Here is a 27,358-nt window from a genome sequence, read left to right as displayed (position 1 = left end):
CGCCCCGGCCCGAGCCGGCCCCCGGCGGGGGGGAGGCCCCGGCTCACCTGGAGAGGCGGCGGCGCGGAGGGTGGGGGGGGCAGAGCCCCGGAGGGGGAGACGGTGCCCGCCAGCCCCCGCCGGAGCGCCCCTGCCGCGGCCTTTGTCTGCGCTGTCACATGGGCCGCGGTGCGGGATTTAAGCGGGTCTCCGCAGGACATGCCGTGAGCGGCGCGCCGCAGCCCTGCCCGCAGCGGCAGCGCTCCGCCCGGCCGGGGATGCGGCTCTAGCGGCCCCGCGATGAGCGGCTCCTCCATGGCGAAGAGCGAGTCCCGCACTTCGCTGCTGAAGGCGGCGGGGAGCCGGCGGGCGGCGGGCGGCCAACCCCAGCCCCGCGGCAGCCTCGTCCGGGACGGCAAAGGACAAGGCGGGCAGATGGGGAGGGAGCTGAGCCAGGAGCATCTCCCCGGGGAGCCCAGTGCCCGCAGGCCGCTCTGCCACCCAGGCGCCCGGGAGGACGGAGCGAGGGGCGCGGGGAAGCTGTCACATGGACGGGGGGAGAGTCAGCCCGAGCCGGCGGAAGGAGGTGCAAGGAGAGGCAGCGGCAAGGAACCGGTGCGGACATCCAGGCAGCATCACCACCTCCCGCACGCCAGCCACGGTCACCCCCAGGACCAGCATCAGCTCTTAGACAGGGATGGGGAGGAGGCAGAGGAGGACTTTTTCTTCAGTCACAGGCAGAGGTCCAGCAGAGAGTCCCTGAAGCTCTCGGAAGGCGCTTCACCTCTGTCCAAATCCAGCAGCAAGTGCTCCACCAAGTCCAGCGGCAGCGATCGGTCAGTGGAAGCGGATCCCCTCATCCAGCAGCTGCACCCCATGCTCAGCTCGGTCTTTGGCCAGGTAAGGGGCAAAGCGCCCCTCGCCACCCACCCCTCCCTCTCTTCCCACCCGCTTTCCCTCCGCGCCCCCTCCTCCTGCGGCTCACGGACCTTCGGCTTCTCGCTCCGGAGCCCCCCGCTCCCCCGGGCAGAGCCCGCAGCTGTAAATGTACTGTTTCCTGGCCGCCCCTGCCGAACTTCTCCAGGCGCTGCGGCACGGCCGGGGGCGCTGCGGGGTCGGCCCGAGGAGGGCTCCGCGCCGGGGACGGGGCGCGGGTCAGAACCCCCGGCGCCCGCCCGCCCCGCCGGGCGCTGCGGAGGGCGCTCTCGGTGGTGCTGACGGGGGAAGTGCCGGTGCTTTCCCTGTCACCGGGGGAAGTTGTGGCTCTGCCTGCTGAGGGTGAGAGTCAGAGAAGCGGATTTTTAAAAGCTATTTACTTATTAGATTCCATCTCTCTGGCTCCCCGCCTTGCTTTTCTGTATTTGTTTACATCTCCTTATGGTACATTTCTGTACAATCAGCATATGAATCATTTCTGATGGCAGAAGCTGTCAGGAGAAGGTAGTGGGGAGGACGACAAAAAAAAAAAAAAAAAAAAAAAATTCTGACCCAATTCCGAAGCCTTCCCAGTCACTATGTTAGAATGGAACAGATGCTTTTGGTGTTTGCAAGCTCTTTTGGTACAAAGCTGTCGCTTTTAGCTGCTTTTGGTAGTGAAATTACCCAACACGGTTACCCTCTAAAAATGAAAAGGCAGAGGGAGACAAGCTTGAAATTTTCTTTTATAGACATCTAGGGATGTTACTGGAAAATGTAATCTCTGGGAAGATTAATGTAACTGCAATCTTCCAGAAGCACAATTATAGGTATAAGCCAGTAGCCTGAGTGGCTAGGTTCCATCCAGCCCTGGAAATGATCAATTAAACCAGAATTATGATTTTTGGAGTTTGTTATCATTGGGTCTTTTCTTTCTTTCTTGTCTTTATCTTCCCCCCCCCTCCCTTTTTTTAAATGCGTGTTTGGGAGGCTTTGCAGGGAGCCCATTCAGACTGAGATTATGGAGAGAATTAGAATTTTTTTTTGTAATTGGATGGAAGGAGGTGATACACCTGTATGTTTAAAATGGGAGTGTTGTCTATTTTTGTTCGTCTTGACTTCTCCAGATAAAAATCAAAGCACATCTGTTCTCTCCAAAGCACAGCGCTTTTCCATCCTCACTGACAGTCTGCTGTTTAGGAATTTTACAGTTGTGTTTAACTTAAAACAAGTATTATTACCCTCCCTGTGCCAGTGGTGCATCCAAAGTCTAAATTAAAATTTTGTTGTCACAATAAGGAAGAGCCTGGTCAGCAGATTGATGCTCAACCAGGTTACAAAAAGCCATATTCCAGCACCAGGCTTTGAAATGCATGGTCTTGGCTCTGACTTACGCTGTAGTTCTGAGCAAAGTGAAGATGTATCCAAGAAAAGATTTTAAGTCTATGGAGCTGTGTGTCCCCAAAGCATCAGAAATACAAACAAATTCATGCCACTTCCACTCATGGAAACACCTCTGGTTTTGAGCTCAGTACTTACCTGAACAGCATCTTTATTTTACCTGCTCTGCTGCTTGCATTCCAGTGTGAAAAGACATTTCTGAAAGCTGTACATGTAGCAAAATTTACCTGTGGTCTTCAACAGTGCCCTGTACTGAAATGGGAGAGATACAATCCTAATTTTCACTTTTTCACTGAGTACATGGCACCAGTGCTTACACGCACACACCAGCATCTTTCTTTTGGAGTGTAGTGTTATTTATTCCATTTTCTCTCTGTATTAATCTCTTACTTGCTTTCTTTGAAGTAACTGTGATAGATTGAAAATTTGGTGGAGATTTTAGATCTGACTTTTAGGGCTGTAATAGATCCCCCTGTACAGGGGCAAGATAGGGAGTTATAATTTTTTATAATTTAGGATACACAAAGAGCTGGTTACATGAGATACATGAAGTTGTTTTTTTGTGGGTTGTTTTTTTTTTGTTGTTGTCTTGTTTGGTTTTTTTTTGTGTTTGGTTTTTTGTTTTGTTTTGGTTTTTTGTTTGTTTTGTTTTGTTTGTTTTTTTGTGGGTTTTTTTGTGTTTTTTGTTTGTTTTTTTTTGTTTTTGGTTTTTTGTTTTTGGCTTTTGGTTTTTGTTTTTTTTTGTGATGTCAAAATCCTGAGATGAATAAAGGCCGAGGGGTAAGATGTATGGAAATTCTGTCATGGCACAGAATGATACAAATTTTGTTTCTGAGAATGAAGAAATAAATGCCCAGCATTGTGTGAAAATGTGTGTGAAGGTTTGAAACAGGCAAGGATTTACACCTGCAAGAGGCCAGGCTGCAGCCTGGGCTGTGGCAGGGTCATAGGTGCAAACATGTCCAGGGTTGCAGTCTGAGGCTGCAGGTGCTGTAACACCAGTCTGCTCCACATTGTGATTAGAAGACAGCAACAGCTCAGCAGATAATTCATTTAATATGAAAACTTCTTTCTAGCCCACACAACTCACTGTGAAACAGTTAAAACAGTAATTTTGCAGTACATAGGAGAGGAACACAGTGATGCATATCACAGCAGCAGAACACTGTGGTCCAGCAGCACCAAGTATATCTTGTTCCAGCTCTACAGATGTGGAATATCATCACTCTGTTCCATGGTGGTGCAGTGATGTGGTCGCAGATGCACACACTACAGTGGTACAATCAGATACACAGAAAAGATTGCAGGGATGACTCCATGGAGAATGTCATTATTGCAGTAACAGCAAAAAGGAGCAGTTCAGGACTAGAGGGTTGTGTCTGAGGGAGACAGATTTGTAGCTGTGCAGAAAAAAAGACAGAGTGAAGGAAGAAGTGCCGTGTTTATATAACCAGCACAGCAATATAGTGCACTGTGGGTGTGTACTCCAGGAGAATGCTAAGATACTGCCAGGATACAGGATGCAGTGATATTTTATTAATTAGGCTTATGCTATATTGGTGCAGTGATGTTCTAATACCATTAAGCAGTAATACTCTTTTAGGATATTTTACCATTTTGTAATTGAGTGGTACAGGAATTAACAAAAGTAGGGTAGTGTAATGATGCATTAAGTATAAGCCAGGATGTCATCTTAGCCTAATGACATGTTTGCACACTGGTTTGGTGCAGCAGCTGCAGAAGAGCACTCTGCTGTGGACTTTATGCTGGGTCGGGATGCAGCGCGTGCAGCTCCGAGTGTCCGGAGAACACGGCACTGACAATGCAGTGGTGTGGTAACGCAATCCTGGGGCACAGCAGAGATGTGATACTGGTGCCATGTGGTAGGAGTTTGGCAGTGCACGGGTGTGATAATTGTGGAGTGTTGTAGCCTGACAGAAGAGTTTAGCAGTCTACTGATGTAGTAATACAATATTCCAGACAAGAGCCATTCTGTACAGCAGTGATCACTTCTGGTGTGGTATTTGCAAAAGGCTGCGCTGATCTGACAGCACCATCCCGCTGTAGCAGAAGGCGGCAAATGAAGTATTACCACCATGCCACAGTTTTTGGAAGCACAGCTGAGTTAGCAAGAGGACAACACCACAGACTTACCTGGTGACAGTGCAGTGTGAGTATGGGCTGGTTTTATGCGGGACAGTGGGACAGCAGTGTTTTAAAGTGACCTTGCAGTGGCAGAAGCTCAGTGCAGTGTGAGAGCAGTGCTGTGACTCACGGGTGTAGCTGGCAAGGGATGTGTGTATGATAATGCAGCAAAGTGGGAAAGAAAAGGGAGCACGAGGAAGATGTTTCATGTGATTTTGGCCTGATAGGATAGTGTTGGACTGGCCAAGTGGCAAAAGTGTGTTCTGAAGCATAAGGGAGCATGCTTATTACCCCTGCAGAGCAGAAGAGCATGAGGGTCCTGTAAGTGTTTCTAGCGTGGCTGCAGATCACAGTTCAGCAACAGAAGAGAAGTGGTGACCCCTCAGCAGCTGGGATGGTGGTGAGGTGGCAGCCTGGCAGCAAGACACAGTTTGTTAGTGTGACAACAGTAGCAACAGCAGCACAGAGACCGGGACAGCAGTGCGGTGGCAGCAGGACCGCAGTGCAAGTTTTGTGGCATTCCTGGGGCAGCGGTGATGTGGCTGCAGTGCCCACGGTGCAGCAGCTGCTTGGCACCTGGCTCACCACGGCTCTGTACAGGGACTGCGGCACAGACAGCCACCGGTTCTCATCGCTTCATTCCTCCTGTGCCTCAGCGCTGGCCTAGCTGGCAACTTCAAGAAGAGCTTTTTCCGGGAATTTGCTATGCAATATTAATTTGTAAGTGATCCTGCCATGTGAGACCTGAACATTTTCAGAGCCGTTTAGCTTTCACACCCTACTTGACTGTTAAATTTTTCAGTGAAGTGATTCCCCAACAGTTTTCTGTCAATTGCCTCTGGTAGCATGGAGATCAAAGGGGTCAAACAATTGCCATAGAGAATCATGAAATATTTACAGGGTTCTGCTGTTAGCACTGTGGCCAAAGGAGCTTTTGTATTTTTATTTGTACAGGGAGTTTAAAGCCTCTCCTGCACCATCTCCCACTCCTGCTTTAATCTCAGTGTCCAAATTACCATTAAAATAGGGAAGGAATCTTTCTGGATTTCCTGTGAAATTTTCCTTTTATTTTCCTGCTCCAACTCCGTTTATTCTTGAGCTTTAAATCTTAACAGGTTTTAAAGGACCTTACAGCAAACTAGGATGACAGAAATGGCCCCATTTTGGGACAAGAGGTGACCCCAGGCTGCCTGTGTGGAAAGCATGTCAAGATCATTCTCCTCTGACCAGCCAAGAGCGTGTAGGGAAAAGGTGCCTTGTCCAGCCTCTCACCTTTCTCGTCTTCTCATCTGCCAGATAACTTTGTTCCCTCCAATGTCTTTGGCTTCAGCTGATTCTAACAGGCATTTTGCTCAAGAGCAGTCACTGCATCAGGACCATTATTGGAGATCCACCTGAGGAGATGTAGGAAGCTCTGGCCAGTCCTGCCACGTTTAGAGTGGCTCCTGGCTTAGAAATGGAAGTTTTCAGCTGGCCCTGTGTATTAGCAAGGGAGGCTGCGCCGTCTTGGGCTGCCCTGGAGCAGTGACACCAGCAATGGAAACTTTGAGGTGTCACACTGTGGGGTGGCGAGGTGAAGGTGAAAGGTCTGGGTTTCCAGGTGCTCACGTGCTGTGTTGTGCCTGTAAGGCAGGTGAAGCAGTGGCATGTCAGGGCTCGTGACAAACTGAGACAGTCTAACTAAACTGCTCATTAACACTGTTCAATCGGCACAGTAATTTGGGGTGAACAGACTTCTGGCTTAGCATGACTGACCGCCGAAGTGATGCTGGTGATCCCGTGGCACGGTCTTGGCTCGCGTGGAGTATGGAGCGTGGGTGCACAGATTAGGAGGCAGAAAAATCCCGGAGAAATGCCGTATCCTGCACCGACTATTCCTCCGTGTCTTATGGCACCTCTGAAGGCTTATACCGGCCCCAAAAGGGTCCTTGAGGGCGCAGGCGGAGAGGGAAGGGAGTCCCCATGGCCGCAGGGGACACTCCCGCAGACAGCAGTATTCCCTCTGCTGCTGCCCGTCTCGCCGGGGCTCCCGGGATCGGCGCTGCGGGCGGCTTGTCCCGCACGCTCTCCGCCCCGGGGCTCCGGGACAGCGGGGCTGCGGCGGCCCCGGCCCGGGCTCCGGCGGCCCCGGCGCGCCCCCGCGCGGCCCGGCCGCCTCTGCCCGGGGCTCTTCCCCGCCCGGCGGAGCCACCTTGACACGGACCCGCCGCCCTCTGGGCTCCCGGGGCATGCCCTGTCCCTGGGCCGCTCGGTGAGTGTGTAAGACCCGGGGAGAGCCCCGCTGTTGCCGTGAAGTAGGCGAGAGCCGCTCCCAGCTGCGTATTCACAGGGGTCCGGATACATGCGTGGGGCCCGTACAGCTTGCATGCTTCCATCCCTGCATGAGTTGCCACAACCCATGTCCATGCATGTAGATTGACATAAAAAGCCTTCATATACATGTCTTGTCTATGTACACACAGCCTGCTCGTGCAGCCTCTGCTAAATCTTCTGTGTGGCTACACAACCACCTCTGTACACGCTTATGCATTCCTGTGCTTAAAACATCGCTCGGCGTTTGTGTGCACACCTGCCTGCTGACACCTGCCACACCTTCCAAGGTACGTCTCATGTTTTTATATGTAATGAACTCAGACACAGAGAAACATTGTTCCACTTGAGCATATCCACTCAGTTCCCCCTTTGCTCAGCTTGGAGAAAAGTTCATCACATTTATTGCTTGTAAAGAGCTTGAGGGATGTGAGCCAGATGTACAGAATCACTAAGGGGCAATGGATAAGCCTCCTGCCTGCAGTCGGTCCGCCAGCAAACATTAATCTTTGTCAGTGATTTACGTTTTAAACGGCTATAGAAAGACATCAAAATAAAACCAAGCTAAAAGAGCATTCATTAAATATTCTGTTCATGAAATATACAGCAGTATGATCTAATGCACTGAAATACACAAACCTTCTGGTTAGATTCAGCTTATCTTTGGAGAGGAAAAAAAAGCTTTCAGTAATAAATTAATCATCATTTATATAAGTCCACTGTCCATTTTGTTAAGCTTTACCACCTTGATTTTTGTTTCATGCAATCCTCAGTTTCAACACAATGTCAGGGAAGTTTGGCTTTAGATGTAGTGGCTGGGCTGCAGGTTATCAGCAGAATTAGCTGTGATTCTTTGTAGCATTCCAGCTTCAGTAACTGTTTTTCCCTGATGCGTCCATGAGTGGTATTGATTTCCAATAACAAGCAGCTATATGGTGTGCATTCAGTAAAAGATGCCTAGCTAACTTTGGACTCCCATTTCAATAATCCTCTGACATTCCTGTGACCTTAGAGAGCAGCAGCAGTGTCCATGAACCTGAGTAATCCCTCAATCAAATACCCCACTTAAAGATAAAGCGAAAGAACTGTCCTAGCTATGGTCATATTTAGATTTTTAGTAGCTTTCTGCACCAGCATAAGACCATGAACTCAATGCTATCCATGAATGAAGACATTACAATATTCTAATATTTCTTCCACCCATTCCTCCCCTAGAGTACTTTGCATCTTGCAACCACCTTTGGAAGGAATACACAGCATTGTTTCATCCCACTCAGACAAAACACATTCTCTGCACTTGGAAGGAAGCAGGCAACCATGTAACATTGGGAACCATCATGTCACAACAGCTGAAGGCAGGAAGTAGAAAAACACCAGCAACCTCAATGTGTTCTGCTGAAATAATACAAAAAGGTTTTAGATACTTTGGGACCAGCTGTGTTGAGATATAGTCAGAGACCTGGGATATACAGTTTGGCCCTTTTAAAGGTGCTGTCAGATCCTTACGTAAATTAGAAGAGAGGCATATCTCTGTTTTAGGGTGGCAAATCTCATGTAATGCTGCAGGGGTGCTTTGGAGTATTTGTTGATATTGGTTTCCAGGCTTCTGCTCATCAGATAATCGGCCACATTTTCAGTAGCACCTCAGTGTGCCAGCTGAACAGTGACCCTCTGTCCCTCTTATTTCCAAAGAGGTGAGAGAGCCAGGCAGAATTAGCTGCTTTTGCAGTATCACAGTTGGACAAAGTGCAACAAAATTCCCATATTCTATAGCAAAGACAAGGAACCATGTAAGGTTTATTTTAAACAACCTCTGTGCTCCACATACATGACAAATCCTCACAGCAGCTTCTGAGCTGTCAAGTTTGTACTTGTCTTTTTGTAGCCCATTGATGATCTTTAGGATCATCATCAGCAAATATCCACAGTACATTGTGGTCTGGCCAATGCATCTCCTGCGTAGGAACTTGGAAGTTGGGCTAATGCAAAATACTTGGATCAGATCTGCAGGGAAGGTGTCAGGAGAAAGCACGTTCCCATCTATTTTCATCTAATGCAAAATGAAAGCCAGCTATTTACAGACAGAGCTGTTCTAAACAGAAGTTGACAGGCAGTCCAGGCTTTGTTACCTTGAGAGGGATAGAAAATATTCTTGGTCTTTTTAATAAACATTCTGTTGTTTGTGATTGATTATGATCCAATTGCTCTAATGGAGGAGAATATTATGCACAGCATGAGTCAGCAACACTTTCCTCCTGGAACAGCTGATAGCAGAGAAAGTTCCCAAACTCTCTGCAGAATTCCTTTCCCTAGATGAGAACCTGGCCTGCATCCACCAATACCTGCTTGTGCCTCCCCTTGAGATGGACCTGTACTTGTCTGACTGGCTTATGGAACCATCCAAAGTTCATTTGAGGTTAGAAGACACAACTCAATGTGCAGCAGAAGCACTTGGGAGCTGATGCAGAAGAGGAAACGGAAATGAGTCACAGAGGTTCAGAGTGGTGCCAGTGCATGTTCCAGTGGTTGGGAGCTTCAAAATGAGGTCCTTGACTGAACTGGCAACAGGAGGATGTTGCCTAATCCAAATGGCTCATCTGAGGTCATTCAGTAAACAAGACAGTTTCTGTAAAACTATATGTTTCCTGTAAAATATAGATCTGTAGCCACCAGATAAAGGGTTATTGGAAGCAGATTTGAAAGCTACTAATACATATGTGCACTCTTCACTCTGGGATAGTAAAAAGTACAACAAAAATTCCTGCCCTGTTAGGATAAATGAAGTAAGGGGATGTATTTTAATATACAAAATGTTTGAAGCAATTAATGGGCTCTTGGTAGAATTATGGTTACTCTACTTGGTAGAACTATGGCTACTAGAAGTAGGCTACAGAAGTAGGACTTCAGTGAAAAGATACTAGGAAAGAGTTTTCCTGCTTTACTAAACAATACCCATTACCTACTGACATTGCCCTGTAGCAGTATTTATGTTGTGTTGAGAACAATGATGTAATGTTCCAGCACATGAAGGACTGTGCACTGAAACAGGCCTAGCATCTGTCCCCATACAAATTCATACTTCCACTGAAATTTTTTGCCAAGCAAAGCTACAATTTGATAAGCAATCACATGTTTTGGATTGATTTTGTTCTTTCTGTTGTGTCTGTTGGATATTTACTGCCACTGGATAAAGCTTCTGGCACCTGCCAAGTGATTAGCTATGAGGAGTTCCAACATTTTCCTATGAAATGAGCATTTCTGCCAAAGGTGCCAGCCCAAAGCACAGCACTGCTGCTTTTTAAAGTATCCAGACATATTAAACCACCTAAATCATTCCTTGTTCAATGCCAAGTCAGCCAGCCTTCTCCCTTCCATGTGCTCAGGTCAGTCAGCGTGCCAAAAGCTTCTTTCCCATGAGCTGACACCTTGCTCTGTGCCAAGCTGCATCCCTTGAGGTCTCTGCTCTCCACCTTGGACCTCGGGAGAAAGGGGGGGATGCATGAACAGCAGCAAGACTTGCATTTCACAAAGTTCTTACAGATTTTTAGAAAGTTTACAACAGAGACACAGACCTTAAAAGAACAGTGTGATTGCCACAAAGAACAGTGTGGGAAAACCAGTATACATGCATGTGCAGCCCTCCCACATGCATACTGACTACCCCAGATATAGGCATACCCACAGATCAGCACCTACACAGAAATGTTTCTGACACACTTATTCTCAGCATCCTATTCTCTTACAGCAGCGTCAGTTGGAGGAAGGGAGAAAATATGTTCCTTCTAACCTAATCTTCTAATGACCTTTCTGCCAGCTCCACTTTCCTTGCCTATCTTTAAGCTACCTGTGGTGGTGATGGGAACAAGAGCCCACTGTAGAGAGATTTTCCTCCTCAGAGCTCAGCAGGGGCTGTCTGCTAGATTGTGGTGTCCTGTCCAGTTGCTCTTAAGAGAGTCAGGGTAAATAAGGAGATAAAAAAAATTGTTTATGATCACATCTCTCGGGCCTCTTGCAGCTCCACTAGAGTTCTTATGGAGTTAAAGGATTGTGACTCTGCTGCAAACCTGGTGCGCATGGGCTCCCATTCCCTCTTCCCTTCCTGGACTGCGAATTCCCTGCCAAGCCTTGCAGGAGGTCTCAGCCCTCTCACTCTGCCCTGCACGTTTCCTACAACTGCCTGTAACTGTAGGGAAGAAAAGCTGGAGAGTAGGCAAACACAGTAATGGCTGTGGCTGGCTCTGAATGCTCTGGTACAAACCAGTATTTAGAGGGTCACCATCTCACTGAGAGGCTTTTAGAGCTCAGTAAAACAACACTCCACAGCTGTATTCCAAAGCTGTCCTACAATAGTCTGGGAACTGTGATGGATTTTTCTGGCAGGAGATGTCTGACTCCCTTTCTTTCCATCCCTCTCTCTGGGACAATGTGGGAGATGGGCACTTCTCAGTTGCAAGGTATTCCTGGCCTCTGTGCTTCCTGTCAGGGAGAGAGATTCATTAGCAGCAGAAAGGCAATTCTCTCTCTTCTCTGCTCTGGAATTGAAGTCATTTGTCTCAGGAAGGAGCCCAGGCGCCTCACTTGCTGTGTGGCAGCTTCTGCTCAAGGGAGACAAGCACTTCGTCAATAAACAAGGAGCCTGGGGAATGGCTCCAGCTGACAGAGGACATTATTAATGACTGGCACTTTTTCAGAGGGTAGATCAGCCTCCCATTAGCTGCCTTAAGAGGGGAAAGAGAAATAGGGCTAAGCCTGGGCATAGTTGGGAGTTTCAGCATCCTCCTGCTAAGACCCCACTGCAAGGCCCAGAGCTGGCACAGCCCCCAGGGAGTGACTGTGTTTTTCCTCAGCATCTCCTGCAACAGCGGGAGACAGGCCCAGCTCTGGAAGAGTTTTGCTTTCCACCCTAGCATAGGTGGGCTCTGCTATGGAGGTCTTCCCCTCTGTCCCCCTCGCAGTCAGCCCTGGGTGCAAGGGCTGTCTTCCAGCATGTCCTGCTGCAGTTTCTTGTTTTGGAGAGCCTGTGGACCTTTATGCAGCTCCTACCAACATCATTTAATAAAGAAGGCATTGAGGGAATCTGAGAGGAGGCTGTCCCCCTGCCTTCACTCTTGGGAAGCTGTTAGTACATGGAAGAGCAATAAACACCATTCTCTATGGCCATGCACTTCTGTCTGTGACTAACTGGAGAAGCTGTGGACTTGTGTCAGACTCTTAGATTCATCTCCTTAGGTGGAAGAAGCCTCTAAGCTCTAAAGCAACTGTTGAGTCACCTTAGAATCATACTTAATTTGCCACAGCACCATCAGGGTGGAAGGAGAAATCCCTGTTTTGTTTTGACATTAGCAGTTCATTCTTCTCCATCCTACAGCCCTAGAGCTGCCAGGAGAGTGGCTCCTTCACAAAAAGCATGTGGTTCAAGTACTCAGCCTCCGTAGGACTCAGCAGGTCTTTGTAGAAGCTTTTGTTTCGAACCACACTTGCAAACAAAGATGTGAAATCTTTCAGCCCAACACCTGAGTGTCCAACCAGCCTGCTGCAAAACACTGTGTAAGATCAGTGTTATCCTGGTCTCCAAGGTGTTTGAAGGAAGTAGCTCTTCATACTTCTTATCACTGTGGAGCTGCAGCTGTGGTGCCTTCACAGTTACAGGTGCATTCTCTATCCTGCTCAGATACTATTGTCTGAGTGCAATTATGTGTTTTTTATGCAATTTAAATCTCTTTTCAGACTGAATGCTCTTATGCTCAGCCTGAGATCAGGAGAAAATATTCTGGGGACTCATCCGTTTTCTTTCAGAGATTATTCTACACTACAGGCATGAAGTCCAAAGTTTAGAGCCACCTCTAGGTTCAAGTGCCTCTGATTTATTCCAGGACTTGGGCTCTTGCAAATGAAATGGATGGATCTGACATCAAAATTCTTTGATTCACATTATCTAACCTGGGGCTGTTTCGATTTAAGATTCAGGAGTGAGCCTATCTTCGGCAGACTTGTGCGGGTTAAACTGCCAATTGATTTTTACTTGCAGAAAGCTGGAGAAACTTTACTGCAAGACTGGCTCAATGTCTCTCCCTTGTGGTTAAATATTACTGTCCTGGGGCTGAGAGTGTTGTAGGGTCCCAGGACTGCTGTCTCCAGGCTTGCTTCTACCATGACAGAAAAAAAATCAGACACTTCTAGGTCTGTTGGTATTTATAAGCTGAAACAGGTCCCTCCCAGATAAATTTCTGCTCCGAAACGAGCTGTGGTCTGCTCCAAGCCCCTAAGTGGATTGCCTTCTGGCCAGCCTAGCGCTGTGGTGATTGAAAAGCCAAGAGGAGTTAGAAGGGGGTGGGTAGGGATGCAGTGTTCAGAGGCTGTGTGGACCCAAACTAGCTAGATTCACGGAACTCATCACTGAAATCACTTCTTGCATTGCCTCTCTGTTTTAATTCTCCCTGGAACAGCCCTCTCCTATGAGTGAAACAATCTTGCCTGCAGATTGAGGGGGGTGGGAGGGATTTGAACATTAATCTGATGTAGATTATACATCCGCCTCCCTCTCTCCCCCCTTCTCACTCACTCTCTCTCTCCCTCTCTCTCCCTCTCTTTCTGTCTGTTTCTCTCCCCTCCCTCTCCTTCCTGCTTCATCTCTTCAAGAAAGTGAACATAAAGTAAAATACGGAGAGAGAGAGGCAGAGAGAGAAAAAGCTCCCTGAAGAGGGAAAGCCCCAGCAGCCAGTAGCTGTTTGGATTTGCCTGGTGCTGCCTTTCTTGCTTTGCTCCCAAGGAATACCTTTCATGGGATCAATTGCTTCAGTTCCTTTATAACCAAGTCCACCGGAAAGGCAGCCTCAACATATTATGGGCAACTGTGTGAAGTCTCCTCTGAGAAACCTCTCTAAAAAGGTATGTTCCCTGAATCAAAATGCACTGTGCATTTCCAGCCCTGCTTCTTGGGATGGGTGACATTGTGGGCAGATGAGAATGGGAGGTGGGAGAAACACAGAGATGAGTATGAAGGATTCAGTTTCTTCACCAGACTTTTTCTGTAAGAGCTGCTCATGCAAGTGCAGCCAGTAGAGCCCAGGATGCTGAGAGCCATAATATGTATAAATAAATGTGTATGTAGGCTTGTGTCCTGCTCACTGTGTGTGTACAGCTCTCCTCTGGGTATGTGCAAGCATATGCTTGTCGATGTGCACAGTGTGCTGGCACACTCCTGTCAGGGCATCTTGATGTGCGGGTGCATGTGTGAGCTTGTGTGTGTGCATGTGCTTCTGCTGAGAGTTACCTGCTTGAGTAACCACATGTGTCATGGGTGTAGGGACAAATATGCATGTATACATGAAGGGTCACGAGTCTGTACGAGTTGCCATTGCTGTGTAAGAGTATGCACACCTATGGGCCCATCTGAGGTACGTGTGTGTCCTTAGCTCTTTATGTCTCTGCACAGGCATCCCGAGTGCCTGAGCAGGTTTGCTCTGAGTGCAGAAGTGGGGCATTTCTGTGTATCACACAATGCCCTTGTTTGTATGGTGCTGTGTGTGCTCACCTGCTGGTGCATATCCTCACAGAAGTCTGTGTGTGGACATGCACATGTTTTTATGTCTATCCATCCTTGCATATGAAACAATTTGTTTTGTTGGTATGTGTTTGGGTAAGAAGCATGTTTTTCTCTCTGTTCTGCTTGTCCATGCATCTGTTTGTGAGTGGATACACTGGGCCCTGGCTGTGTGTTTGTACATCATGTTGCACATCAGTGTGGCCCATGTATCTACATGCTTGGGCCCAGCTGGACTTCATCTGTGAGCTGCCATGTGTATCTGTTAAGCTTCAGCCCACAGTCTACTCTGCTGAGGTTTTGCAGTGGTCCTGGGACAAACTAGATTCAGGAATAATTCTGCTGTTATGGACTGGGTTGAAATGGGAATGACATACCCCAGAAACATTTCTTGTTTGACTGAGGAAGATCTTACAGCACTGTGTACCTGTCAGCCACATGGTTCTCACTTGGCATTGCTGCAAATCTAACAGCTCAGCAAAAAATTATGCAGTTCATTCTCCATGATAAAGTTATGCTGATCATCCAAAGTATTGCAATGAGATGCTGCCTCTGTGGAGACCTTGACGATAGTGAAATGCCACTGCCATCAAGTTGCTTTATCCAGGAGATCTTACCACCTGGGAAAGCTTCTCTGCGAGGAAGCTGTCTGGGAGAGGACCTCCATCGTAGTAGAGTTTCTTATGGCTGCATTTTGGCCTCTTCTGTATAGAAACACAATTTACTTGTTATCTTGGCTGCTGTAAAGAAAGCCAGTAATGGCACAGTGCTGCTGTGGGGGAGCTGGGATACTTGATGAGGGAATTCATTACCAAACAGTTAGGCAGTGCTGAGACCAGTCCTAGGTCAGGGTGACCTGCAGGGAGATGTAGAAGTAGCTGAGCTTCACTGAAATGTTGCACATATGAAAAATCAACTTGGTTGCTTGTAGGTCGCCTTCAACTTGGAATGAAAGGAGTTGGCTGCAGCTGTACAAGGCGATTGCAATTAAAGTCTGACAGGTAGCCAGGCTGCTTGAATCGAAATAGATTCAAGAACCTGTAAATTGTGTTGTCAGTCTTTGAAGTAATTTATGTTTTTATTCCTAAAAACTGCTTCAAATAACTCACTTTGTGCCCACTTACAAGGCCTGGGATGTCAGGATTGAAGATAAAAAGTTATTGCAAAGCTGAATTAGAGAATTTCTCAGACATCACTCTAGTGAGCTATGAAATAAGGCACTCATCCTGACAGGTCCTGGTACTCGGCCATTCTTTTCATCGCCACACACATGATAATAGTGGAGACTTTGCAGATCAGTCTTAACATTGCCCATCTTCACTTGGCTGTTATATGATCCCAGTCGTTCTTCTCAGATTTTACTTTGAGCAAACTCATTTTGCTGAACTGTTAAAGAGGAGGGACTGCAGACAACATATGTGAAAGCTGCTCTTGGATGACAGTCTGAACTCTTGAATACGTGATTTCAACCCAAAATTTGGGATTCACTCCCAGGCACCAGCTGGCTTGGTCTAGGTATGGGTGACACCAGGGTACCTTGCTTGTTCAGGCTTGGACTCCCTGTCTTCTGTTGGAAGCTTCAGTTTCCTGTTGTCACGATGTCCCCCCAAGTGATTGTGGAAGCTATCCTGGCTGTTTTTCCCTCCAAGAGATACTGCAGTTGGGATCGAGGCCCCTCTTGGCTTGCTGTTCTGCAAAGTCCCTCTGACACTCAGGCCTGAAATGAAGTGAATCCTAGTGTGCTTCTGCTGTGCAGAAATTAAAAGCTTTGGCATCCAGGTCCCTCACTTTACCACACCTCTCCACCACTTTGGCCATCTCTAGATCAACCAGGTCTCTTCCCACTCCATAATCTGCTGGTCTGACACAGCGAAGGGCTGAACTTGTCCAGGAAGGTTAGTGGTCCTTCACTAAGAAGAGACTGGGAAAGCCTGATCTCCCCAGTCCTATTCTTGCATTGTTTTTGTCATGCACACTGCTGTTTCCCCTGTAATAGGTGGCTGATGTTTCTTTGCCCCATACCAATATCACAGCTCCCTTGCCCTCTCTTCTGCGATATAAAAGGAGCATGGTGAAGGGAACTTGAGTGGATATTTGCAGGAGAATCTGTGAGACTGCTGGCAGAGGGAACACTGAATGCCATAAATCCTGCCTGCAGTGACAGGGCAGGGCAGGGAGCCTTGCTGAGCTGTTCACCTTGGTATTCTGGCACTGCAGCAGTTTGTCTGGTCACAGTCCTCAGTGGCTCAACTGTTTTGTCAAACTGGCAACCTCTATTGAGACAGAAGAATAATGGGATGACAATTATGAGGTACTGCTGTATAGCTTGGTAATAAACTATTGACTGGAAGCAAACAAACATTTGGGGCTGTGGGGCTTTGCATTTTTGATGTGGCTTCACTGGAATTAAACACAGAACTGATATGGGGTATTTAAGTGATTCATCTTATTTGGTATATTAAACTGAAAAATGTGCCAGGAAATAAAGCTGATAATTTTGAAAAGGCATTGCACTGATGTCACAAAGCTGTGTAGCTCAACACAGATGTCTTGACATTTAGCTGAGCTAGTAATATGCCATTCGTGGATGGATGCTCATCTTTCAGTTTTTTAAGGACAAGTGTCCTAGGTGTCAGAATTAATCAGAGACCAATTCCTTTCTCAGCCACGACTGCAATGAAAACCATTTTCTGCTTCATCATTTTCTCTCTCCCTGGCTTGCTTTTTGAGTTATTTTTGTTTTGATGCTTGATATTCACATGACATTATACATGAGCAGATTGGTGTAAGACTGTGTACAAAAAGGCAAATTACAAACCATGCATGCAATGTAATAGCACATGGCAGACACAGCAAGTAGATACAATAGTCTCAGACAAGTGTGAATGGGGGGTGTTTGTGTCTGGTCTTTTAGCCTGAAAATTTACCTCAGGCTTTCAGGAAAGGGTTAATAGAGACACTGACAAGTGACAGAGCTTCTCTGATCACCCCTGGGAACGCTGGCTGTAAAAGTAGAATCATTCCTGAAGAGAAATCTAATGTATGATTAATGTTTATTCTGTAAAACCAAGGGTCCTGTGGGTTGTGTTGGCTTTTTATAGCTGCATGGGAATATCAGGATAAGAGGTTTTTTGCAGAGCCAGGGAAATGCATTTCTATAAAAGGAAAGCAGCGCCTCCTTATAAAATCCAGTGCTAGATTCTGTTCTGGAGCCTTAGCTTAGCAGGACGTGTGCACTTAGAAAATGTGCAAATGAAAACACTCAAAAATGTTGTGCCCGTGTCTGATCTCCACTTTGGGACTGTCAGTGATTAAAAGAGGCCAAGGCAATAAGTGCCTCAAACCCTGACGATGTAACTAATTAGTAGCTGCACAGGGCAGCGTGAGCCTGCAGTTGGCAGGGCCACCTGATGCTGTAAATGGTCTTCTGAAAACGTGATAAAGCGTGTGATGCTGTGTTGCTGAAAAGTAACGAGGAGCCTGTGCAGTGGCTTTGTGCAGGCTCTGCCTGGTCTCCTGGGGGTGCCCTGGCCAACGCCGGCAGGTTTGCCCGGGGCACGGGCTGGCACACGTACTGTTAAGTTGGGATGTGCTTGTCCTTTGCAGCTCATTCAAGGCAGTGTTAACTCTGGGGCTGAGTGTGGGAGTGTAGCACTTTGGGCTGTGTCTGGGTAGATGTGAGCAGTGCTGAGAGTTTGATGTAATTTCAAAGAGAAATTCTCGTGGTTGGTTGTTCTTTCAGCTTTTGAAAGTGAACTCCTGGACTTACTGCTTCTGTACAAATCCTAATAGGCCGGTGGGGGGGGACGCAGTGTGCACCAGATGAAAGAAATTTAGCAATTATGTCTCTGCGAGGCGGTTCAGTAAAACTTCAGAGGAACGAGATGGGGAGGTAACATCCTCTGTTGTGTTGTTTGCTTGCTGCTGGTTGGCTGGGAAGATCCGCCATGACGAGAAGACGAGCTATAAAGCTGTCCAGACGAGCGAAGAGGGGTCGTCGGCTGGCGAGTACCAGGGTCCGCTCATGGTGCTGGCCCAGAACTGCGCCGTCATGCACAACCTGCTGGGGCCAGCATGCATCTTCCTGAGGAAGGGCTTCGCAGAAAACAGGCAGCCTGTACGTAAGTTACACCCAGCGGGGCGAGACACGCACAAAGACACGCGGACGCGAGTCGGGGATGCGGAGCCGCCCCCGTGCTCCGTCTGCGTGGAGCTCTGTAACTCCCAGCCCTGGATCTCGAGCATCCCGGCTCCAGCTCCAAGTGCAAATACAGTCACAGGCAAATGTCTAACCTGAACGATGTGCAGATACCCTTGTGCCTAAACACCAAGAAAGGATGATTCTAAACTTGCAGCTATGGAAAATAGATCCAAGCCTACACTCGAGTAGCCATAATAATATGAATTCAGGAGGTTTTAGGACTTCAGAACTTGCATAATCATATGGACTCAGGAAGAGTCCAGTGCTTAAAGCTGTTATTCCAGCAAGACACCCATCTCTCATTCCCAGGCTCAGATTAGCATTTAAAGCCTAAATAGCCAGTTAAATGCAAATCAGGGCATCTGTATTGGGAACAAGCTGTCCATATTTGATACTGTTCCTATCAGTTCACAGTGAGCACGCTAGTACCAGCAGATATAAGCGGACAGCTGCCTCCTCACAGATACCCAGACACAATCTCTTGTGCACTGGCATACCCAGCCTGACACTGCAGCAATCCCAGCCAGTTAAACTGAGGAACATCAGGCTGTCCTTGTATTTGCAAATAGTGCCAGGCTACCAAATGTTATTACCCTCCCACACAGAGAGAGAAATAGCAAACCCACTTCTATTCATTCAGTCACACCTATTGTAACTAGGTGCTCATATGCATCCAATGTATGCATTTATATACAAATAAAAATATGTGCTTGTATGTATGCACCCTAATATTCTGTCTTTACAAGAGCTAAAACATATTTTTGCCCCCAAACATTCTACTTCTACAATAACATGAATTTAAAGACAAACAGAATTTAATATGATTAACAAACCTTTTGTGGATATGTATGAGTGAATATGTGCATTGTCAGATATTCACCCAGTGCCTTCCATGTTCTTGTGAAACAAAGCTTAACCCAATTGCCTTAGAACCAGAGGGTTTATTGCCTCTGTAAGAAACCTCTTTACTTGTGTGTTAATATGGTCATCTACAGCTGTAGGAGACATGCAGGTTTTTATTTCTGAAACCTCTGCTTCAACCAACAATTCAAAAAAGAGTAATTATGTGTCATTATTGATCAAAAGGCTTTTGTTCTTCCTAAGCTTCAGTCACTAACTGATCACACAGTCCCTGCCAGGTCACTGAAATATGAAACACACTGTCGCACAAGTACACTTGCTGACCTGCGCAGAACCACCTGTCACAGGAGATAGGTCCAGCTCCCTAGTGGACAGCTGGACAAGTGTCCATCCTGCTTAGGCCATGGAAGCTCACTGTACCCTGAGAGGTCTCCAAAATAGGATTAGTGATGTCTCTAAGTACCCTGATGTAGAGTAAGTGCATCTAATACACAGCTTTACTTTTACTGACTCTCTAGGCCTCTCACAGGATTTCTTGTACATAGAACAGAAATAAATGAGGGTAAGACCATTAAGTATAATGGACTCTCTGAGGGTCATCTCTGCTCATGTCTAGGATTTAAACTCTTGGGATAGTTTTATTTCTCTTCACATATGTTCTCCAAAAGCTTTAGAGAGATTCAGCCCATTTTATCCCAAGCAATTTTATTCCTTAATCATTTTAGGGGATCTTTCAAATTTAAAACAGAAAACCTCTTCCTGATATTAGTTATCACTTGAGTCAGATTTTTGGAGGGACATAAACCCTCCCCCTCCTTCGGCATTTGCAGTCTCTGGCAAATGCAAATTCTTTGGTGTGAAAAATTAGAGCCAGTGCTGAAGCCCCTACTTCTGACAAGTGTCACTGATGTCAGTTACAATGTGTTCTTCAGTGAGGGAGGAAGAGGAGGATGGTCTTGTGAGGACTGTGCTGGAGGAGGGAGCGGGTCCTACCCTGGCCACTCTCACAAGACAGCAGCTACCACGGGTGAGTCATGGCACCCTCTGCACCGCGGCGCTGGTGCTCACAGCCCTGCACCTGCTCTGCACCCAGCCACTATCTCCAGGGATCAGTGTTTGCAGTCTCTGGAATAAAGTGCACAAGGTGCTGGAACTGATCATGGGTGGTTTTTCTTCTGTTATTTTCTCTAAGGCAGGAGGGCAATTATGCCTCCTGCATCCAGTCTGAGGAGTTTGAATTATTTTATTACTTGGTATTGATGAAAGCAGAACAAATGGGATGACATGTTTGAAAATACCAGGTCTGTGAAGGATGAAACGGCAGAGCCAGCACGCTCCGACAGTTCCATCCAGCACAGAGATGCCTCTGGGAAGGTTACAAGTGGCAAGCTGGTCATTTCTCTGGCACAGCCCACTTCTGCACAGACGTAAACCAGTGTGCGTCCTAGTTTGCTATGCACTCTGAGCAGCTGCCATTAGAGTTTCCAGAGGAGCCTGTGGTTAAATAGCAAAGGATCATCGTTCTCAAACTGATCAAAGGCACCGTCTCTAGGCACATGTGGTGAGGCTGGAGGACACCTGGAAGGCAAGGAGAAACTCCTCACAGTTGAGGGGAAAAGCCGAGAGTGAGACGACAAAAGAGATCGCGTTTCCGTGTTTCCAAATTCTCAGATGTTTTGGATTTGCCTGGGAGCCATGAGATGAATTAGAAAGAGCATTTAAACCAGAAAGCAGTGCATTTCCATGCTCATCTCTTCTTCCTGGTGCAGTGTTGGAACTTTCCTATACTCTTATATCCTGCCCCTTCTTCCAAGAAATTCAAATTGGATGTTTGAAGTTGCAGTGTTTCCTGAACATGGTGAATCCTTGTCCTGTTTCATTTGTAGATGACCTTGATGATGGATATGTTGTGTGTCTGCCTTCATGACTGGTTTTTCAAAATGCTTGTATATGGAGTTGAGGCTGGAGGGAAGGGGGAAGTTACTACCTTTTTGTGGGGACAGATTGTAGGTGTCACTGAGACATTGACTGTGAGAAACCTCATGGCTGTTGTTGTCCTGCCAGAAGGACAGAGATCAAGCAGTGATCTGAGCAGATGATGGTCTAGACCTGCTGGTTACAAGGACTGCTTCCAGCTGCTTTGATCTGTGTGTGTCAGCGGGAGTGGCAGTAGAAATACAATCAGAGCTCCAGAGGAGATCATAACTGCTACAGGGACAGTCTCTGCTCCAGAACTTGGTGCTGGGGAATGATGAAGCAGCTTCATGAAGGTGCCAATAATACCATCAGTGGGGAGGCCACAAATCTTGCTGTGTTGGTCCAGGTCTATTCTGTTCAGGGACCACCTGTCATCCCTCTGTCCACCAGATGAGAGGGAGAGGGGCTTGCAGAGAAATGTGTGCAGATAAACACCCCTCTCCTTGGGAAGGAAAGCTGGGAAGCCTTCCTAGGTAGATGGTATTAAACATGTCATCACCTTCTTGTTTCTTCTCTCACTTTCTGGCTTGTTCCAGAATCCTTTGTACCAACAAGTGCTATTTTGAAACTATGTTTGTGGCCAACAAATGTGTTTAACATAGTATCTTCTCTTTTTGCAGGATAGAGAACTGCGTCCGGAAGAAATTGAAGGTAAAATTTGTTGCTCCTTTGTCCTCTTTCTCCCTGCCCAGTGAAAACCTATTGGCTGGCCCTTTCATGGTGGCCCCCATGGGTTAAAATGATTTGGGGCAAATCAAGGGAAATGATTACTAGAATAATTCCTGGAAACCCCAGCAAAAGAAATAATGTATAAAACTGAAAGAGTTCTGACTGTGAAGGAATTTGCATCCATTCCATATTCTTCAGGGTGAGAGGATAAATAAGTAATGGGATATTGGCTGTGAGGGAACTGCTGTCCCTCCAGCTCCCACAGAAAGTGTTGTGGAGCATGATACTATAATATGACTCCAAGGAAGCTGTCTTACCTGCTAATCCCTACAGTGAAAGATATATAATAGATGCAGAGGTAAATGTTGGAAAAATGTACTAGTTGCAGTTTCTTTTGGGAGCACAGTTTAGCAATGAGAAGCGTTTGTGACACTCATAGTCCGAGCAAGCTTTCCAGCCAGGAATGGGCCAGCAGCACTGCTGACAGAAGAGCTTAACTTTGCTCCAGTCATTGCCTCATGTAGGGAGATCTGGTGGGAAAATACTGAGTATCTTAGAGAGTCTGGCTTCATAAAGTGCTGTTTATTCTGGGGAGTTTTCTTGGAAAAGGTATTGCAAGCTGTCATTGACAATATTGTTCTTTGTTTCCTGCAGAATTAAGAGAAGCCTTTAAGGAGTTTGATAAAGACAAAGATGGGTTTATTAACTGCAGGGACCTGGGGAACTGCATGCGGACCATGGGCTACATGCCTACTGAGATGGAGCTAATAGAGCTATCCCAGCAGATCAACATGAACCGTGAGTAATACACACCCAGCTGTACCTGCCTGTTGCTGCTGCACCCTGCATCATTGCCTCAGGCTCTCTTGGTCTCTGGCTGCCTCATTTCCTTTGGATTTTCCCCCTCTCTTCTTTGGTTCTGATTTTCTCTTATCATCTCTCCCATTTGTTTGTGGACCCTAGAAGTCGATGCCTTTGTTTTTGCTTCTCAAAGGGACTGGGTGGATTGTACTGTATATGGGAACAGTGAGTGGAAGGATTGTCCTTCATGCTTATATTGTCAGGTATAAAACTGCCCTTAATGTATGCAGTCAGGCACTGGTGCACAGGTTCTGTGTGTTGTCACATTGCTGCTGTCAGATTGTGTCAGAACTGAAGAGCGAGCCTGGGAAGATGGGGATGCTTCATTTAGATGGGTGATGGATGGGCTGTTGGTCTGTGGTGGTTTTTTGTGTATCTGCTATGTGCCTGGGGATGGGCTGTGAGCGAGCTGTGCTGGCAGCGTCAGATGGGAGCATCTGCTGCAGTCATGGAAAGATGTGACAAATGCATCTGATTCACTGTAACTGTGTTTGTGACCCTTGTCTTTCACCATCATTTTTGTCAGCTCTCATCTGTGGCAGGGCAGGGTGTCACCCTCAGTCAGGTGGGGAGAAGCATATTTAGTGCATGTTATTTCTGACACAGGATTATGTTAAAAGGACAGATTACTTGGTCAAGGAAAGGAGAACAGCTGTGACATATACAACCAGTCACACACAAAAACAGCTGATAACCCTGGCACAGAAGTGCTTGGGAATTTGAGAGTGTTGCTGACAGCTCTCAGGTCACTAACAAGTAAAATAACTAATACAATGAATAAACAGTTGGAGCAGGACTGCACCAGCCCAGGCTTTGCAGGAACATCATGCTGTGCCCTTGCCGTGCCCTTTGGCACAGGCACAGCAGAGTGTTGCTATAAGCACTGGAACGATCAAGCCTCTGATATGTACTATGTGATGCAATAAGGATGTGACAGTCCATGGCAGCCTAGGATGGAATAGCTTGGGCTCATTCTGCCCAGCCCATAATCCAGAAAATGCCTCTCCTTTCCTTCCACTGTCCCACACCTTCTGTGCTTTGCTTCCTGGAGGGCCAAGCGCTCTCTGGGGCACACAGAAATGCAAAGTGAGTGCTGGTCTTGGCTAACTTATGGAGTTCTTACACACAATCTTTCATCTTGTCCCAAGTGGGTGGCCATGTGGATTTTGAAGATTTTGTTGAGCTTATGGGACCAAAACTTCTAGCAGAGACTGCAGACATGATTGGTGTAAAAGAACTCCGTGATGCCTTCAGAGAGGTGAGTGATCCCTTCCGCGTGGCCCCAGAGAGGTGAGCAACACAAGACAGGATAGAGAGAAGACCCACTAGAGAAGAGAAGAGGAGGAGGAGAGAGCAGCACAGTGGAAGATCTAGAAAGAGCCCAGTCAGGCATGGAATAAGGGAGGAGCAGAGAACATTGCTAAGATAAGGGAACTCCTGAGGCAAGGAAAAGAAAAGAAAAGCTGGTGCAGACACAGCATTTGCAAGGGTTTTCTGAGGAGAAAAGACAGACAGGATCCAAAAGACACTCAAAGAAGGAAAAGGAGGGACTTGGAAGGAATGGAGAAAATACAGGGCACTCAGGAGCAAGACAATACAAAAACCAATCCAGAGCAAGATCTGTTTCCATTAACTGTATTTCCCCTGCTGGTATTTTTCATGTACTTGCAGTTTGACACCAATGGAGATGGGGAGATCAGCACCACTGAGCTGCGAGAAGCCATGAAGAAACTTCTAGGGCAGCAGGTGGGTCACCGGGATATTGAAGAGATCATCCGGGACGTGGATCTGAATGGAGATGGGCGTGTTGATTTTGAAGGTGAGAAGGAATCAATGCTCGCTGTCCATCTCCCCTGGTGTGAGTCAGAGTTTCAGATCAGAAGCTGAAGTGGAAGACTTGCATGCTCAGGGCCCAGGGTTCTGAAGTATGGAGAAAAAATAACTTCATTTTTTCAGTCAGATGAATTGTTCATTTGTGTATCATCTCTTGCTGCATCTCAGTTTTGATTGGATCTCCATAATTCTAGCATGATAAAAGATAGAACCTGTCATACAGAAACAGATCCGGGTGCACACATGCTGTCCCTGCAATTGTTTTATGGGGCATTTTCCTTTAAATCTATTGCAAGAGCTGTGGAGTGGCTGAATTGCTTTGGAGAATGCATTGCACCTTCCATTTCCTCTGGCTCACCTTTGTTATATGGCTTTATAGAGAATTTGTTTCTGTGCCTTTATGTCAGAAGATGGTCACGTGCCAGCTGTCGTCACTAAGACTGCAGATATCTGATCCATAGGTGTCATGTTAAATCCTAGAGATAATTAATTTCTTCTCACACTTTTCACGCCAGAAGGACTTTGAAAAATAAGAGTGGTTAGGCTACTATCCTAGCCATTAGCTGTGGCGGGAGCAAAATTAATTGAGCCCAGGGTTTCTGGCAAGGAAGCAGTTGATATCAGACAGCTAAGAAGATATAAGAGCTGGAAAGTGTGAGAGTGTGGCAGGCTGCTTTTTTCCCCTAGTAAAGGGTGAAGTACAGGAACTATAAAATTAAAGTAAAATTGACATATTTTTTTTGGCTCAGCAGTGTTCCTGGGTCTCCTACATGACAAGGCATCTCAGTCCTCAGGATTACTGAAGCCTCTGAGGGCTTTGAAAATATTAGAATACCACCAGTATCTTCCTATAAAGTACCTGGTAGCTGTGGTTGTTCTAATGCACTGGCTGATTACATGACAGTAGCTCTCCTTGTTTCCCACAGCTAAATTATGTTAGACAGCTAAAATACATGAAATGCTATCCCAGTATCAATTTCTCTGAGTTACCACTTTAGTTGTCAAACTATCAATGGAAAAGGAGGAGTCAAGGGGGTAATTTCCACTGCCCTCCTCTTTACAGAGTCATCAGTTCCTCAGCAATTCAAGTGCAGAATGAAAACACATTTATGTTTGATGGCATTTACACTCAATTTGAACAATTGCAATTGTCTTCACAAACTGCAGGGTAGTCAAGAAATAGATCCAGGGTATCCCTACAGTTAACATGTATCTTTAAATACAAGAAGTCCCTTAAAGTAAACTTTTCTCTGCAAGAATGCCAGTATAGATACTGGCACAACTCTCATGCTTTCCCACACTGGTATCTCTGTGAAGTGGCAAGTTTGCTAAGAAATCATACCATGTTCCCAAAACTGTAAATCAAGGCTCCCTGAAGTTACAGTGAAGGGAGACAATACTTGCTATTTGTTGCACAAAGAGTTGCTTGTGCAAACAAGACCGTAGGTGGCTGGGAAGGACTCCAAGGCATTGAATTGAACTGCTGGAGGGATCTTATCACCATATCTAATGTAAGGACTAAAGCCCATGTTGTGTGAGCTCTCAGGGCCAGTCTCGGAGTGCACTGACTTTGCTGGCAGCCTGGGCACTCCCAGTCTCACCCTGGCTGCTTTCTGTCTCCAGTGACTGAGAGCTGGGTTGGGAACCATGGATGCCTTCTGGTTCAGGGCTGTCTTGTGTTGTTGGTTGCAGAGTTTGTTCGCATGATGTCCCGTTGAAGATTATTCTCAGCTAAAGAAGAATCAGCACCTTAGAGAGGGCAGAAGAGGACCTAAATGGAGCATCTAGCCCCGATGTTCCTACATGAAGGTTTATCAGCTGGCTGCAATTAGGACATTGCAAGATGACCTGCTGCTCCTCCCTCATGGTGGTCCCCATGCCCCTCCACCCTTTCACACTGTGAAAGACTTGCAACTTCCTACAACTGGAACCATTCCTTGAAGAAGATTGCAGGAAACTGCAGAGCCAGGACTTGCCATGATGCTTTCATGGAATATTTGCAACTTTAGACTCCTCCTCCCCAGCTTTATTCTCCCACCAGCTGCTGCAAAGCAAAAGCAGGAGAAATCCTCTTGGCTTGGTGGATGAGAGCAAAGCCATTGGGACTGGTGGCAGCCTCAGGGCGTGCTCTGCACTTCTTGGTTTCCCTTGGTGAACCGTGTCTGTGTTTGCTGTCTCAGTGTGTGTCTATCTGTGTGGAGTTATTTATGCTTCCCCAACACTTATTTGCATCTCCTGTGGTTATGTTTACCAAGAGTAAATTCAAATATATGTCTTGCGAGGGGAAAGTGATAAATATGCACGTTGAAATGATGTGGAGCCTGGATGTCCCTGTGAGAGGTGGTGACCGGGCTGGGGGAGAAGGGCTTGGGCAGATGCACACCCCAGTGTCTGCACCAGGATCCAGAGGCAAGTCCTTGCTGCAGAAAGGGGAGTCAGTGCTGGCCACTAAGTCTGTGTCAGGACTCTGCTCCCCCTCCTGCTGTCCCCATGGCCAAGGGGCCTGGAGGTACCTCACAGTGAGGGCAGTGCAAAAGGGGTCCCCATCTCTGCATCCCCTCCACTGGCACAGGCACAGGTGAGAGCCTCTGCAGTATTGTGGGAAGGAGCAATGAGAGAAAGGGCCCAGAGGGGATCTGGATGGGAAGGGGATAGGCAGCAGT

The 27,358-nt window shown here is 46.9% G+C and overlaps 1 protein-coding gene across 5 annotated transcripts; it reads left to right on the top strand.

The window, feature by feature from the left end:
* CABP1 (calcium binding protein 1) lies at window positions 1-27,008 on the top strand. Of its 5 annotated transcripts, none has more exons than XM_053959482.1 (7): window positions 16-879; window positions 18,234-18,410; window positions 21,953-21,983; window positions 22,656-22,799; window positions 24,011-24,120; window positions 24,534-24,681; window positions 26,388-27,008. In XM_053959482.1, exons 1-7 carry the CDS (start codon window positions 280-282, stop codon window positions 26,411-26,413), a joined length of 1,236 nt encoding a protein of 411 aa, XP_053815457.1. In that variant the 5' UTR covers window positions 16-279; the 3' UTR covers window positions 26,414-27,008. The 5 variants fall into 5 exon arrangements, with proteins under 5 accessions (XP_053815458.1, XP_053815459.1, XP_053815456.1 ...); XM_053959485.1 differs by lacking the exon at window positions 16-879 and adding an exon at window positions 13,390-13,638; XM_053959484.1 differs by lacking the exon at window positions 18,234-18,410 and having other exon boundaries at window positions 4-879.
* Window positions 27,009-27,358: the final 350 nt, after the last annotated feature.

The sequence above is a fragment of the Vidua chalybeata genome, chromosome 18 (assembly GCF_026979565.1).
Source record: "Vidua chalybeata isolate OUT-0048 chromosome 18, bVidCha1 merged haplotype, whole genome shotgun sequence".
In the NCBI taxonomy this organism is placed as follows: domain Eukaryota; kingdom Metazoa; phylum Chordata; class Aves; order Passeriformes; family Viduidae; genus Vidua; species Vidua chalybeata.
The sequence above is the reverse complement of the archived record's forward strand: the minus strand, read 5'-3'. Positions and strand labels throughout refer to the sequence as shown.

What these genes read in the sequence shown, in the direction of transcription:
- CABP1 (XM_053959481.1), top strand. Translation starts at nt 280, where the DNA reads ATGAGCGGCTCCTCCATGGCGAAGAGCGAGTCCCGCACTTCGCTGCTG. An exon ending in GCGTCCGGAAGAAATTGAAG is followed by an intron (nt 21,984 to 22,655) that starts GTAAAATTTGTT and finishes TGTTTCCTGCAG; the next exon opens with AATTAAGAGAAGCCTTTAAG. An exon ending in TCCGTGATGCCTTCAGAGAG is followed by an intron (nt 24,121 to 24,533) that starts GTGAGTGATCCC and finishes ATGTACTTGCAG; the next exon opens with TTTGACACCAATGGAGATGG.